The 16,908-nt window shown below is 47.3% G+C and overlaps 1 protein-coding gene across 4 annotated transcripts in view; it reads right to left on the reverse strand.

The window, feature by feature from the left end:
• Positions 1-1,102: 1,102 nt before the first annotated feature.
• Positions 1,103-16,908, reverse strand: part of ARSL (arylsulfatase L) — a 32,076-nt gene continuing 16,270 nt past the window's right edge. For 3 of the 4 annotated variants that reach the window (XM_050776652.1, XM_050776655.1, XM_050776654.1), the window contains 6 exons: positions 14,342-14,765; positions 10,724-10,860; positions 7,761-7,895; positions 4,707-4,869; positions 3,365-3,486; positions 1,103-1,484 (listed from right to left, as the gene is read on the reverse strand). In XM_050776652.1, the coding sequence (XP_050632609.1) occupies positions 1,126-1,484; positions 3,365-3,486; positions 4,707-4,869; positions 7,761-7,895; positions 10,724-10,860; positions 14,342-14,765 (1,340 nt within the window). In that variant the 3' untranslated portion in view covers positions 1,103-1,125. The remainder of the gene's footprint in view (positions 1,485-3,364; positions 3,487-4,706; positions 4,870-7,760; positions 7,896-10,723; positions 10,861-14,341; positions 14,766-16,908) is intronic. The other variant, XM_050776653.1, reaches the window with a different exon arrangement.

Raw genomic sequence — 16,908 nt, forward strand, 5'->3', positions numbered from 1 at the left:
GCATTGGGGACAAAGGAAAACCACTTGAAAACAGTTCCAACGGGAAGCACAGTTCATCCTTGTGGTTTTAAACAATAAACAAACACTATAAATGGGCACCACAGACAAAGCCACATCAGTGTCCGTTTTTATCTTTGGGGCCTATCTCCTGTTCATGTGCAAATCTGTAAGCCACAGAGGCGCCTTTGCTGGGACTTGGGCTGTTTGGGGCTACAGGGCAGACTCTTCCAGACCGAGCTGGGGTCCATTGACAGAATCCTCCCCGACTCCAGGAGATACTTTGCCTCTCCAGTTTGGGTGTCTGAGTGATCATTCAATGATTTATTATTACTGTTTGTTTGTTTGTTTATTTTTGATGAGACAGTCTTGCTGTATCACCCAGGCTGCGGTGCAGTGGTATGATCTCAGCTCACTGCAACCTCCGCCTCCCGGCTTCAAGCAATTCTTCTGCCTCAGCCTCCTGAGTAGCTGGGATTACAGGCGTACGTCACCACGCCTGGCTTCTTTTTGTTTTGTTTTGTTTTGATAGAGACAGGGTTTCACCATGTTGGTCAGGCTGGTCTCGACCTCCTGACCTCAAGTGATCTGCCCGCCTCTGCCTCCCAAAGTGCTGGGATTACAGGCGTGAGCCACTGCACCTGGCCAATGTTTATTGTTCATTTCTACTTTTTCTTGCCTTTTTCTTTGTTTTCTTCACAGGGAGAAACTATTCATCCTTATGCAAATAGATATCTTAACATGATGCTGAAGTTTGTTTCATTTTTTTGTTTTCTTTCTTTTTTGAGACAGGGTCTTGCTCTGTTGCCCAGGCTGGGGTGCAGTGGTGCGATCATAGCTCAGTGCAGCCTCCAACTCCTGTGCTCAAATGATCCTCCTGCCTTAGCCTCCTGAGTAGCTAGGACTACAGGCGTGTGCCACCATGCAGGCTAATTTTTTTTATTTTTGTTTTTGTAGAGCTAGAGTTTCATCATGTTGCCCAGGTTGGTTTTGAACTCCTGGCCTCAAGTGATCCTCCCGTGGTGGCCTTCTAAAGTGCTGGGATGACAGCCACCACGGTCAGCTGGTTTGTTTCACTTTGAGTGACAAAATTTAGGAATCGGGGTTCCAGCTTTTCATTGCAGACATTTATTGTGGGCCGTCTTCCCTAAGGCACCAGCAGAGGGGGAATGGGCCACAGCAGGGCTGCAGCCATGGTCTCCAGATGTTGCCCAGCCTGTCCAGCTGCAGAGGAACCGGGCTGAGTGTCCGCTGGTGTTCCCGCACAGCCCGCTGGACTCGTTCCATCACCTGATAGAACACAGGCTCTGAGGCTGGTGTGAGGACGTGGGTCTCAGAAGGGTCTCTTGAGAGGTCAAAGAGCAAAGGTGGATCGTGGTGGAGTACTTTTTCCCCAAAGCATGGGCAGACTTTTCTTCCATAGCAGGCACCGGCTCCCTCTGGCTGGAACACCGGGGTCACAAAGTGGACTTTCCACGTGGTTCCTTCTGGTGGAAAGACAATAATTACCGAGTTGGTATAGAGAGATAGGGCGCAGTGCTGGAGAATGGCATCTTCATAAGGGCTAAAGGGTAGGAATAACCCAAGCGTCCATTGGATGCATTGGATGGACAGATAAACAAAACATCGTACATCTTACATGGAGTACTGTGTAGCTATGGAAAGCAATGACACACTGACACCGGCTGCAACATCAATGAACCCTGAAAATACTATGCTCAGAGAAAGAAGTTACAAAAGAGCACACATTGCATGATTCCATTCATATTGAATGTCAAGGATAGGGAAACACATAAAGACAGGAAGTAGAGTAGTGGTTTCCAGGGCCTGTAGGGTGTGGAATGGGGAGTGACTGCTGATAGGCAGTGTCTGCTTTTGGGGTGATGAAAATGTTCTGGAGCTACACAGACGTGGAGGTTGCACAACACTGTGAAAGCACGAAGTGCCTGTGAATTGCACTTGGTCAGTTTTTTTTTTTTCTTTTCTTTTTTTTGAGACAGAGTCTTGCTCTGTCGCCCAGGCTAGAGTGCAGTGGTGCAACCTCCGCCTCCTGGGTTCAAGCGATTCTCCTGCCTCAGCCTCACAAGTAGCTGGGATTACAGGAATGCGCCTGTAATTGTTCACAAAGAAGATGAAATCATTTTAAGGTCAGGTGATTAAAACATTTGGAAGCACATCTAGATGCATAAAATAGACTACAAAAGGCTGGACGTGGTGGCTCACACCTGTAATTTCAGCATTTTTGGAGGCCAAGATGGGTGGATTACTTGAACCCAGGAGTTGCCTGGGCAACATACTGAGACCTTGTTTCAATTTAATAAATAAAGAAAAATTGGAGGCCAGGCATGGTGGCTCACACCTGTCATCCCGGCACTTTGGGAGGCCGAGGAGGGTGGATCACTTGAGGCCAGGAGTTCGAGACCAGCCTGCCTAACATGGTGAAACCCCAACTCTACTAAAAATACAAGGAATTAGCCAGGTGTAGTGGTGGGCACCTGTAATCCCAGCTACTCAGGAGGCTAAGGCAGGAGAATCACTTGAACCCGGGAGACTGTGGTTGCAGTGAGCCGAGATCGCACCACTGCACTCCAGCCTGAGCGACAAAGAAGACTAGTCTCAAAAAAAAATTACAAAAAAATAAGAAAAAAAGGAGACTAGAAAAGTCTTGAACACATGTGTGTGCAAGTATGTGTGTGTGCATGTGTGTATGCATGCACATACGTGTGTGTGATGATGACAAAAGTTGCACTTCATATAGCACAGGGAAGAAAGAATGAAATACAGCCCATACATGGTGTTTAAACTATGGGGAACAATTCTCCATCGTTTGAAGACGATTGACAGGTGATCTCAGAAGGCATGTCGCTGGAATGAGAGGGACACATACTGACAAAAACCAAATTTAAAAAGCTCGTGGAGAGGCTGGGCGCGGTGGCTTACGCTTGTAATCCCAGCACTTTGGGAGGCCAAGGCGGGCGGATCATCTGAGGTCAGGAGTTCGAGACCAGCCTGACCAACGTGGTGAAACCCCGTCTCTACTAAAAATACAAAAATTAGCTCGGCGCGGTGGTGGGCGCCTGTAATCCCAGTTACCCGGGAGACTGAGACAGGAGACTCGCTTGAACCCGGGAGGCGGAGGTTGCAGTGAGCCGGGTTCGCGCCACTGCACTCCAGACTGGGGACCGATCGAGACTCCACCTCAAAAAAAAAAAAAAAAAAAAAAGCTCGTGGAGAAAAACGGAAGCGCGGAGACGTGGAGATGGACTCTGGAATGCAGCTCCACCCCCAGCCTGTTCTAGGGCACGGTGCTTTCCTCCACAGAGGGACTCTTTCCCGAAGGCTGTTAGGAAGGGGCTCCCCTACTCACTGTCCCGTTGATGCCACCTGGCTGCATGCAGGAACCCCTCACAATAATGCATCAGGAACTCATGGTCTGAGTGCTGGGCTGTTCCCAGGAGCAAGGGCAGAAGGTCTTGGCCGTCAATCACTCTGCAGGAAGGAACATGGCATGGCTCAGGGTTGGAACAGGGACTTTGGACATTTGTCCCTCCAACATCTGCCAGTCCCAACCCCAGGTGCTGCACTCTATGTTGTATCAGTGGAGGGAAAGTCCGGGTGTGAGCGCAGATGGATGGAAGGCGTGTGTGTGCATTAGCACGCTTAGAAGAAGAATGCAGCAGCGGCCCACGTTAGTCACCACCAAACGTCACCTTTGGCTAAAAAGTAATTAATTGGCCGGGCACGGTGGCTCACATCTGTAATCCCAGCACTTTGGGAGGTCAAGGCAGGTGGATCACCTGAGGTCAGGAATTCGAGACCAGCCTGGCCAACATGGTGAAACCCCGTCCCAGCTAAAAACACAAAAATTAGCCGGGCATGCTGGTGCGTGCCTGTAATCCCAGCTACTCGGGAGGCTGAGGCAGGAGAATCGTTTGAACCCAGGAGGTGGAGGTTTCAGTGAGCCGAGATTGCACCACTGCACTCCAGCCTGGGCGACAGAGTGAGACTCAGTCTCAAAAAAAAAAAAAAAAAAAGCTGAAAGAGCCAGCGCTCAAAGACTGGAAGGTAACAAAAGCCCACCAAAAGTTCTGCCCAGGCCTTTCCTGGGCCTTGAAGCATGACAAAATAATGAAGGATTCCTAACAGGACCCGTTTAGGATTAAACACGTTTTATTGGGGGTCTGAAGAAACTCCCCAGACCTTCACAATGAAGTTTTATTGAGAGTCTAAAGGAACTCCCCAAACCTCCATGATTTAGCGGGAGACAAGATAAGGGTAATCACCCCAGCACCTGGAACCATTTAGATTAAGTCAATTTACTGAGGCTCCAGAGGAAGGTCCTCAGGACTCACACCTTAATTATAGATAAAAGGAAGTGGAATCACTTATGTCTTTAGATGAGTACACACTTACATGTGGACATACATCTTAGAAGATATAGCAGCTCTGGAAAACTTTGTAATTTGGAGTCGGTCTAGTGATAATTTCCAGCCCTTCTCCCCATACCTGGTTACAGAAATAAAACTCCTTTCTTTCCTAGTTCATTTGCATCACGTTATTGGGCCATGAGAATAAGTAGCCCGACCCTCGGATTGGTCTGGGAACAATTTCATGGATGCCTTACTGCAATGCCAGAGTGACATTTTCATTTGTCATAAGTGTTGCTGTGTCTGTGCAAAGCTGAATTGTTTCTTTGGGTTGTTCTGTACCTGTCCTGGGGCACCTCACCGCCTGCCAGCTGGACCACGGTGGGGAACACGTCCATCAGACTTGTGGGCTTGCCAATCACTTGGCCGGCCGGGAGCACCCCGGGCCAGCGGAAGATCCCAGGCACGCGGATCCCACCTTCCCATCCTCCCATGCCCTTCCCACCTGTGTTTGAACACAGACAAAAGAAAGTGGTTAAAAAACAGAAATAGATGCTCAGCCTGGCTGCTTTCACTTTTCTGCATGTTTCACTTGTTTTAAGTTTCTCTCTCCCTGAGTCTCTCAGTTTCTCCCTCTTTGTTTTAGTGACATTAAAACATTCAATCTCATGTAGTTCCCCTGTAGAGGTTTGATTTTATATTTTTTATTAACCTTGTTATTGGTTAGTGTGCATTGGATTAAGTTAGGTCCTTCACTGCAAATGACTGTTGTCCTTATAAGAGGAGACACAGACGCAGAGCAGAAGGCCACGCGGAGACGGAGGCAGACTGGAGTGGTGTGTCCACAAGCCCAGGGACACCCGGGGCCCCCAGGCGTTGGCAGAGGCAGAAAGGAGCCTCCCCTAGGGCTTCTGGAGGGCACATTTCCCTGAGACACCTTGATCTCAAACTCCTGGTCTCCAGGGCCAGGACAGGATAAATTCCTGTTGTTTAAACTGCCCCAGTTTATAATACTGACGTTCTTCATGGCACAGAGAACCAGACTGGGTAGAGAATACATTAACATCAATGGCAATGAGATAAAGGTTTCTGAGGAGTCAGGCCTTCAATGTGAAGTTGTTTCGGGAAGGCATTAGTGGATGTAGCTGGCATTTATATATCCCGTTTTACATGTGTACTAGACTGATGGATCCATCTACTTCAAAGCAAATATACATCATAGGTATATTTGCCAACATCAGCCTACAAAGGTTCTTTCAAGGACTGAAAAATAAAGCTCTGTAAGCAGGGAGATGACAAAATGTGTAAGCACAACAGTGTGAAGTCATGTACACAGGGCAGCACATTTTAGAATCTTTGTGGGACATGAAATAATGGCGTGCTTGGAAACAATGGAATCCAGGTTTGAATATAATGTGGCCAGCTAGGTGTCTACCCTTCTTCCTTTTTTTTTTTTTTGAGACAGAGTCCTACTCTGTCACCCAGGCGAGAGTGCAGTGGCACAATCTCAGCTCACTACAACCTTCACCTCCCAGGTTCAAGCAATTCTCCTGCCTCAGCCTCCTCAGCTGGGATTACAGGCGTGTGCCACCACGCCTGGCTAATTTTTGTATTTTTAGTAAAGATGAGGTTTCACCATGTTGGCCAGGCTGGTCTCAAACTCCTGACCTCAAGTGATCTGCCTGCCTCGGTCTCCCAAAGTGCTGGGATTACAGGTGAGAGCCACTGCGCCTGGCCTTATCCTTCTTGGATGCATTGTCTGAAGGTAAAATTCAAACCTGAGTCCATACAATAGAATATATTCAGCCATGGAAAGGAATGAAACATTTCCACAACACAGATGAACCTCAGAAACATCACGCTAAGTAAAAGAAACCATTCACAAGAAAACCCACATATTGTATGATTTCATTTACATAAATGTCTAGAGTAGGAAAATACACAATGATACAAAATAATGTTGTGGCCAGGCATGGTGGCTTACGCCTGGAATCCCAGCACTTTGGGAGGCCCAGCTGGGAGGGCTGCTTGAGTTCAGGAGTTTCAGACTAGCCTGGGCAACATAACAAGACCCTATCTTTACAAAAAATAATTTAAAAAATTAAATAGTAAACAAACCAAAAACAAGTTTTTGGGTGATGGATGTTAGCACGGGGGACAGGGAGTGACTGCTATGAGTACAGGATTTTTTTGTGAGGTGGTGAAATGTTCTGAAGATAAACAGTGGTGGGCCACATGATGATGGTTACACAACTTGATAATCTAAAAACTCCTTAATTATGCACAAAAACGTGGCAGGCCAGGTCTCAGTAACGCAGGCCTCCGTAACAACTGTTTCAGCACTGCCCGAGTGGTGAAGTTACATCTTAAAAGCTGAAACCACCAGTGCCCTTATGCAAAGGCTGAGATGTAACAAAAGCCCCCCAAGAGTTTTGCCCAGGCCTCTCCTGGGCCTTGAAGTGTGACAAGATAACAAAGGAATTCTTAGCAGGATCCGTTTAGGATTAAACAAGTTTTATTGGAGGTCTGAAAAAACTCCCCAGACCTCTGTGATTTAGCAGGAGACAAGGTAAGGATAATCAGCTCTGGCACCTGGACCTATTCATTTATTTATTTATTTTATTATTTTTGTTGTTGTTGAGATGGTGACTTCCTCTATTGCTTAGGCTGGAGTGCAGTGGCACGATCTCAGCTCACCGCAACCTCCACCTCCCAGGTTCAAGCGATTCTCCTGCCTCAGCCTCCCGAGTAGCTGGGACTACAGGCGTGTGCCACCATACCCAGCTAATTTTTGTATTTTTAGTAGAGACGAGGTTTCACCATGTTAGCCAGGTTGGTCTCAAATTCCTGACTTCAGGTGATCTGCCCGCCTCGGCTTCCCAAAGTGCTGGGATGACAGGCGTGAACCACCATGCCCGGCCACCTGGACCCATCTAGATTAAGTCAATTTACTGGGGCTCCAGAGGAAGGTCTTCAGGACTCAGACCTTAGTTATAGATGAGAAGTTAATCGCTAATGTCTTTAGATGAATGCACACTTACACGTAGACATACAGCTTAGAAGGTATAGAAGCTCTGGAGAACTTTGTAATTGTGAGTTGGTCAGGCAATAACGTCCAGGCCTCCTCCCTGTAACCGGTCACAGAAATAAACTCCCTCCTCTCCCAGGTCATCTGCATCTCAGTTTTGAACCACCAGAATAAGCAGCCTGACCCTCAGTTTGGTCCAGGAACAAAAATTCAAACTGAGTATGTCAAATTATCACTTTTGCCCTGGAGAGGAAAAATCACTGTCCTTGAGCAATAATATTGACCCTCCTGGAAGAGACTGCCCTGTTGGGAATTGCGGGGAAGAGATAAACTTGCAAGATGAGGATCTGGGAGCATCTTAGCCTCACCTTTATAAATTCCATTCCAGCCACCGTACTGGGTGCGTCCAAGTTGATTCTCTAGGGAACCCCCATGATCTGATGTAAAATAAATGAGGGTGCTGTTGGTCAAACCTTCCATATCCAAAGTGTCAAGGATCTGTCCTGCAAAGAACAGATGTTTTTGAGGCCGTCGAAATAGAAAAATATCAGAAATGAAGCCCGAAGTGTATGCTTTAGTATTTGGAGGCTATCCACAAGAATGAATCCTTAGTTTTAACGCATAATGGAAGTCAGTTGTTTAATTTTGATATCATTTGTTGGAGATTGATGTCTGACTTTATGTGCACCCCATCCTTTGCTCAGAATTTTAGGCAACCTACAAGGACAAAATATCAAAAACTTAAAAGTGTGGCATGTAGGCTGGGCGCAGTGGCTCACACCTGTAATCCCAGCACTTTAGAAGGTCAAGGCAGGAGGATCATTTGGGGTCAGGAGTTGGAGACCAGCCTGGCCAAGATGGTGAAACTACATCTCTACTAAAAATACAAAAATTACCCGGGCGTGGTAGCACATGCCTGTAGTACCAGCTACTTGGGAGGCTGAGGCAGGAGAATAGCTTGAACCCGGGAAGTGGAGATTGCCATAAGCCGAGATCACACCACTGCACTCCAGCCTGGGTGACAGAGTGAGACTTGGTCTCAAAAAAAAAAAAAGAAAAAAAAAAGTGAGGCATGTGAACATTCCAGAGAAGGAAGCATGGGCTGAAAATGCAGACCAGTCCTCAACAGTGACGCTGAGCTTCTTGCAGTCACACACGAGGGCACTCGTGTCATTAATGCCACTCACAGGCCGGGCACAGTGCCTCATGCCTGAAATCTCAGCAATTTGGGAGGCTGAGGCAGGAGGCTCATTGAGCCTATGAGTTTAAGACTAGCCTGAACAACACAGCAAAAACTCGTCTCTACAAATAATAAAAAAATTAGCCGGGTGTGGTAGCGCACACCTGTGGTCCCAGGTACTGGGGAGGCTAAGGTGGGAGGATTGCTTGAGCCTGGGAAACTACGGTGCAGTGAACCGTGGTTGCACCACTGCACTCCGGCCTGGGTAAGAATGAGACCCTGTCGACCAGGCGCGGTGGCTCACGCCTGTAATCCCAGCACTTTGGGAGGCCGAGGCGGGCAGATCATGAGGTCAGCAGTTCGAGACCAGCCTGGCCAACATAGTGAAACCCCATCTCTACTAAAAATATAAAAATTAGCGAGGCATGGTGGCAGGTGCCTGTAATCCCAGCTACTCTGGAGGCTGAGGCAGGAGAATCGCTTGAACCTGGGAGGCAGAGGTTGCAGTGAGCCGAGACCGTGCCATTGCACTCCAGCCTGGGCAACAGAGTGAGACACCATCTCAAAAAAAAAAAAAAAAAAAAAAAAATGAGACCCTGTCACATACACACACAATTAACTTTTTCTCCTTCCTTGCCTAGCTTGTTAAGGAAACAAAATGTTTTAAAAACACATCTTTCACCCAGATCTCTGACGGCAATTATTCTGAGGATCCTGGGATTCTCAAGCCCACCACCACCTAAACCCTGGGATTCCTAAGTTCTTTTTTGGGAGGCAGGGATGTGCTGTGCCCATATACAGGTACTCACCCAGCCCTGACTCACTCAAGCGATATTCCCCTTCCATCCTGTTCTAAACCCAGGAAATATGATGAGTGAATGAGGCAAAACAATCCAGACCCACAGGAGTTTACATTCTCCTGGGGGAACATGGAAAATCGACCCACCTAACACATGGTCATGAAGAGAAACAATGGTGGTGCTGTGTTAGGAAAAAAAGAAGAAAGAAGACAGAAAGAAGAAAGAAGAAGAAGAGGAAGAAGTGGAAGAGGAAGAAGAAGAAGGAGGAGGAGAAGGAGGAGAAGGAGAAGAAGGAGGATGAGGAGGAGAAGGAGGAGAAATATGAAGAAGAAGAAGAAGAAGAAGAAGAGGGGGAGGAGGAGAAAGGAGGGGGAGGAGGAGAAAGGAGGAAGAGGAGGAGGAAAACAAAGGCAAAACAAAAAAGGACCACAGGAGAATGGGGGAGAAGATGATTGGGGAGGAGCTACGTTAGGGGTGAGTCAGGGCAGGCTCTGAAGAGGAGCCAGCGAAGCCTGAGGAAGCATTCCAGGAGGGAACAGCAGGTGTGGAAGCCCTGACAGGGGACAAATGTGAAAGATACTGTGTGGTGTCCACGTGGCCAGAATGCAGCAGGTGGGGAGGACAAAGGGGTTGGGTGGAGATCAGACGAGGATCTGGGCAGCAGCAGGTCATGGGGCTTTTGTAGGCGAGAGGAGGAAATGTAGTCCTATTTTTAGTGCAGGGGAGCCACTAGCCACTCTACAGCAGAGAGGAATTTTCTCTGCTCTTTCTTTCATTTGTCTACCACACGACGATAGGATGTAGACATCTTTGGGGCCAAAATTCTGTATGCCACTTGGGAATTAAGACATGGAAATCTCTGAGGTCATTATTGTATCTAACACATGGGGATTAATACGTGGACATCTTTGGAGTCATTATTCTGTCTTCCACATGGGAATTAGGATGTGGACATCTTTGGGGTCATTATTCTGTCTCCCACATGGGGATTAGAAAGTGGCTACCTTTGGCCATTTTTCTGTCTACCATATCAAGATTAGGACGTGGACGTCTTTGCAGCCATTATTCTGTCTAGGGAGTGGACAGCTTTGGGGCTATCATTCTTTCTGCACATGGGATTAAGACGTGGACATCTTTGGTCGAATAGCAATGCCTTCCATGCACGTGTTATGGAATTCACTCTCTGCTAATGGAGTGAAGATCTGTCCTATAATATTTTGGACTCTTAAAATCCAGTCGCACTGCAATCGCTATTCTGCCTCTTCTGTCTTTAACCTTCTCGTTCTTTGTTTCCTTTCCTGCTTCTGTTGCTGGAGGGGAAGCAGCCCGTTTTCCCTGGAAGGGCACTTACCTACCATCCAGTCCATCTCCTCTACGTTGTCCCCATACAGCCCGTGGAGACTCTTCCCGAGGAAGTTCTCCATAGTGATAAGAGGGATGTGGACGTGCAAAAAGGAAACAAAGAGGAGGAAAGGCCCATGCTTATTCCTAAAAATAAATACAAAGCAATTAAGGTTACTTTTTTGGTAAAACAGAGATTGAAGTCCTGTAGATACTAAATATGGATCTCACTTGTCACATCCTTACTCAAATGTCTTCTCAACTCTGCTCACCAAAAAGAAGCACTCAAAACTCTTCTTCAACAGAAAAATAATTCTTATGTTTAACAATCTTCCTTTTTTTGTTGTTATTTTAAAGACAGGGCCTTGCTCTGTTACCCAGGCTGGAGTGCAGTGACATGATCTCAGCTCACTGCAGCCTCAATCTCCCAGGCTCAAGTGATCCTCCCACCTCAGCCTCCCAAGTATCTGGGGCCACAGGCATGTGCTAACAGGCCCAGCTAATTTTTTTTTTTTTTGGTAGAGACAGGGTCTCACTATGTTTACTAGGGTGGTCTTGAACTCCTCGGCTCACGTGACCTGCTCCTGCCCATCTCAGCCTTCCAAAGTGCTGGATTACAGGCGTGAGCCACCATGCCTTTCTGGTCTGTTACCTCTCTCTCTCTCTTTTTCTTTTTTTTTTTTTGAGATGGATCCTGGCTCTGTCGCCCAGGCTGGGGTGCAGTGGCATGATCTCAGCTCACTGCAACCTCTGCCTCCTGGGTTCAAGCAATTCTCCTGCCTCAGCCTCCCAAGTAGCTGGGATCACAGGCATGCGCCACAACGCCCATCCTGTTTAAGACTCATTAACATCATGAATTTTCCCTTCCCTTCTGAAATCTATTTAAAAATCCACACTGGGCCAGGCGTGGTGGCTCACACCTGCAATCCCAGCATGTGGGGAGGCTGAGGCAGGAGCATTGCTTCAGCCTAGGAGTTCAAGACCAGCATGGGAAACAGCAAGACCCCATCTCTATTAAAAATACAAAAATTAGCGGGGTGTGGTGACATACACCTGTACTCCCGACTGCTCGGGAGGGTGGGGCGGGGGGATTGCTTGACCCTGGGAGGAGGAGGTTGCAGTGAGCTGAGATTTCACCACTGCACTTCAGCCTGGACAACCAGAGTGAAATCCTGTCTCAAAATAAATAAATAAATAAATAAAAAACCATACTGATTTAGTGCATCTTTTTTCCCCTGAATATTATTATGTTCTAACTCTACATACTTAATGCAAAGTTAAAAGAACTGCAGGTTACTGTCTGACATGACTTTTATTTTGTTCAGTTATTTCAATATATATTTTTGACCTCAAGCCTTAACTTATAGAATAGGTGGTGTTGCACATTCAATTTTCTTATAATTGCTATCACGTAGTGAGGATTAGGACATAAAATAGTTATAAAAAGCACACTTTAAAAATGAGGCAGCCGGGCGCGGTGGCTCAAGCCTGTAATCCCAGCACTTTGGGAGGCTGAGACGGGCGGATCATAAGGTCAGGAGATCGAGACCATCCTGGCTAACACGGTGAAACCCCGTCTCTACTAAAAAATACAAAAAGCTAGCCGGGCGAGGTGGCGGGCGCCTGTAGTCCCAGCTACTCGGGAGGCTGAGGCAGGAGAATGGCGTGAACCCGGGAGGCGGAGCTTGCAGTGAGCTGAGATCCGGCCACTGCAGTCCAGCCCGGGTGACAGAGCGAGACTCCGTCTCAAAAAAAAAAAAAAAAAAAAAAAAAATGAGGCATATTGGGTTATTAATATTATTTTCATTGTCCTCCTTGAAAGTAGTGCTTTAGCTTCTCCCTCCCTTCACCTGGCCTTCATGGTCTAATCTAGAACCTTAAAGCATAAGAGCAATGGTGAAGGTGTTAGCCTTAATTAGAACACATCAGGCTGGGCATGGTGTCTCATGCCTGTAATCTCAGCACTTTGGGAGGCTGAGGCAGGAGGATAGGCTGAGCCCAGGAGTTCAAGACCAGCCTGGGCAACATAGCCAGATCCTGTCACATTAGAAATCAAAAAGAATGCAACAGTCTTACCTGCTTTAATTTGCAAGCTAATTGTCAATGTCCTTTCTGTCATACATTAGGTATTGCCGGGATGACCTCTCTCTAAGAGGCTGGGTGCGGTGGCTCATGCCTGTAATCCCAGCACTTTGGGAAGCTGAGGTGGGTGGATCACTTGCGGTCAGGAGTTCAAGACCAGCCTGGCCAACATGGCAAAACCCATCTCTACTAAAAATATGAAAGTTATCTGGGCATGGTGGTGCATGCCTGTAATCCCAGTTACTTGGAAGGCTGAGGGATGGGAATCACTTGAACTCAGGAGCAGAGGTTGCAGTGAGCCAAGATTGCACCACTGCACTCCAGACTGGGCCACAGCTTGAGACTCTGTCTCAAAAAAAAAAAAAATATATATATATATATATATATATATATATATGAATGTTGTAGGAGATGATGACAACCTCACTGTCACCAGGTAAGGTGACTTTTGATGGTATCCTCATCTTTCCTAGAATGCCCTTGGCGAGCATGAAAATAGCTGTGTAGTGTTGAGAACCCTTTTCATCCTATTTCTCCTGGTCCCACACAGGAAGTCTCCCTGCCATACAGTTGACTGCAGGCTAAGTTCTGCCATAAGACATCTGACTTCTGATGACAGACATTTTTAAAATTTATAATTTATTATAAAGCCCTTCAGGTGATGCAGTTTACTTAAATAGTGCCTGTGGTGATCCGAGGATGCCAATGGAGTAAGACTGACCCTAGAGTAACAGCAAATTCCAGCTGACCTGTAACAATTTCTTTTTGAGACAAGGCCTTGCTCTGTCACCCAGGCTACCTTCATAGCCTCACTACATAGCCATAACCTCCTGGGCTCAAGTGATCCTCCTGCCTCAGCCTCCCAAGTAGCTGGGCCTACAAGTGCATGCCACCACAGCCAGCTAATTTTTAAAATCTTTGTAGAAATGGGGTCTTGCTGTGTTGTCCAGGCTGGTCCCTAACTTCTGGCCTCAAAATATCCTCTTTCCTCAGTCTTCTGAGTAGCTGGCATAACAGGTGTGTACCACTATACCCAGCTCAGCAGTAACAATGTTTTAATGGACACAAGGCAAGTCACAAGGCTCCACTGACCCTCATCTATGCCCCATTTTTACCAAAAAATTGTCCTTCTAGGTCATGGCTATCCCATTCTTCAAATGTCAATTAAAGAAGAGGCTTTTTTTTTTTTTTGAGACAGGTTTTCCCTGTGTCACCCAGGCTGGAGTGCAGTGATGTGATCTCAACTCACTGCAACCTCCACCTCCCAGGTTCAAGTGATTCTCCCACCTCAGCCTCCAGAGTAGCTGAGATTACAGGCACGCACCACCACACTGGGCTAATTTTTGTATTTTTAGTAGAGACGGGGTCTCACCATGTTGGCCAGGCTGGTCTTGAACTCCTGACCTCAGGTGATCCTCCCACCTTGGCCTCCAAAACAGCTGGGATTACAGGAATGAGCCACCATGCCTGACTGAAGAAGACTATTTAGGATGCATTTTCATTCCAAAGCTGAGTGCTTGGAGGAAGCTGACACTTTTCTGCTGACCTTTTGAGAAAGGACGCGACCTCCTGCAGAATAAGGGGCGTCGTTTTTTGGAAGCGCATGGGTTGCTCCGTGATGGTGTGGTTTCTCATCAGCAAGCAGTCGGCATGGACAATCAGAGCACCCACAAAATAGGAGCCTGCGAGGAGGAGGACGGCCCAAAGCGCTGACCAGATGACCGGCGTCCACGAGACGGGTATCAGGTGTGTGAGCTTCCCTGCTACCAGTGTGAGGGCAACCAAGGCCAGGACTTGGAAGAGGAAGTTGAGTTTTTTTTCCAGGTTGACACGCTTCTCTGAGAGTTCCCAGTGGGCGCAATCACCCATCAAGGAGAAAGGCATTCCGTAGAAATGGTCAAAGCCATGGTGGAGGGGGTGGTGGCAATGATCGCTGGCTGACTCACAGTTGAGACCCAGATGCCACTTTCCTGAGAGGCAAAAAGGATGTTGATGTGACAAGCATCTGAGCACAACTGGACATGTCGATATTGACTGTTTGTCGCATTCCTGATACTCTGTTAGACACTGAGGGGCCGGGAGATTGCAGAGAAGTGTGGGCAGCACTAGCTGTTACTTGCACCCCGCAATCTGGCCTCATCGTTTCAGGGGAATGAGGACCCCGTGTGTCAGCTTTAACCAAAATATGAGTTACCTGTGACAGGTGGAACAAAGTACTGTAAAACTGTTCACTTAATACAGCAGAAATGTATCCTCTCCCAGTCCTAGAGACCAGGAGTCTGAGATCGAAGTGTCTCCAGGCCACACTCAAATTGGAGGCTCTAGGAGAGGATCCTTCCTGCCTCTCCCAACTCCTGAGGGCTCCAGGCCTCCCTGGGCTTGTGGTCGCATCCCTCCAGTCTCCGTCTCCATGTTTCCATGGCGTTGTCCTCTGTGTGTGTCTGCGACCTAATCTCTTGTCTTATAGGGACAGCAGTCTTTGCAGTAGGACCCACCGTAGAGACCTCATCTTTACTTGATTATATCTGCAATGACTGTTGTGAGCTGGATCCTGGCCTGCCTCAAATTTCTGAGTTGAAGCCCTAACACCCAGGACCTCAGAATGTGACTGTGTTTGGAGACAGGGTGTTCAAAGAGATAAGTAAGGTAAAATGAGGTCATTGGTTTGGCACTGATACGGTTTGGCTGTGTCCTCATGCAAATCTCACCTTGAATTGTAATAATCCCTATGTGTCAAGGGTGGGGCCGGGTGGAGATAATTGGATCATGGAGGTGGTTTCCCCTATACTGTTCTCACGGTAGTGAATGAGTCTCACAAGATCTGATGGTTTTATAAATGGGAGTTCCCCTGCACATGCCCTCTTGCCTGCCGCCATGTAAGACATGGCTTTGCTTCTCCTTTGCCTTCCACCATGATTGTGAGGCCTCCCCAGCCATGTGAAACTGGGAGTCCATTAAACCTCTTTTCTTCATAAATTACCCAGCCTTGGGTATGTCTTTATTAGCAGCGTGAGAACAGACTAATACAGGCCCTAATCTGATAGAACTTGTGTCCCATAGGAAGAGGATATTAGGGCACAGACACATGCATACTCTCTCCAGAAGCTCTAGGGAGGATCCTTCCTGCCTCTCCCAGCTGTGGGTGGCTCCAGCCATCCCTTGGCTTGTGGTCACATCACTTTAATCACACTGCTTTCTCCTCTCTGTGGCCCAATCTTCCTGTACCTCCATGTTAAATGAAGCCTTGTCCTTGCACAGTGGGCCCAGCTGGATAATTCAGGATCATTTTCTCACCTGAAGATCATTCACTTAATCACATTTACAAAGACTCTTTTTGCATATAAGCTAATATTTGCTAGATTCAGAGGTTAGGGCCTGACATCTCTGGGGACCATTATTTAGTCTATCGCACCTTGTTCTGCAGTGCAATGATGAAGGCCAGAAAGCACCATGTGATATCATCAGCATGGGCAGAAGACTTCTGGGCTTTGGAATTGTCCTCTCTCTGAGAAACCACTATCATAGTGGCCACGGTTGAAGTCGGTGGTGGGTTTCGCAAGGCGCACCTTTCAAATTCAGTCAAAGCATAGCCTTTGCTTCCATGCGGCCACTACTATGGTGTTGACAAAGAGATGTCAACCACTCCAGTGCTGTCTGCCATCTGGAAAACCTCATGATTGCCCAATGAATATCCCATAAGGATAGACTCTTCTGTTTTAGAAAAATTATAGTTGGCCGGGCATGGTGGTTCACAACTATAATCCCAGTCCCTTGAGAGGCCGAGGTGAGAGGATTGCTTGAGCCCAGGATTGCTTGAGACCAGCCTGGGTAGCATGGGAAGACCCTGTCTCTACAAAAAAAAAAAAATAGAAAAGATTAACCAGGCATGGTGGTGCAAGCCTGTAGTGCCAGCTGCTTGGGAGGCTAAGGTGGGAGGATCACTTGAGTCCAGGAGTTCGAGACTGCAGTGAGCCATAACCGCACCATTGCCCTGTAGCCTGAGTAACAGAGTGAGTGCCCTGTCTCAAAAAAACCAAATGTCCATTGGAGAAAATGCACCTTTGTGTGACAGTGATGACTGAATCTCCCCAGATTTTTTTTTTTTTTGGTAAA

Source organism: Macaca thibetana, chromosome X (genome assembly GCF_024542745.1).
Source record: "Macaca thibetana thibetana isolate TM-01 chromosome X, ASM2454274v1, whole genome shotgun sequence".
In the NCBI taxonomy this organism is placed as follows: Eukaryota; Metazoa; Chordata; class Mammalia; order Primates; family Cercopithecidae; genus Macaca; species Macaca thibetana.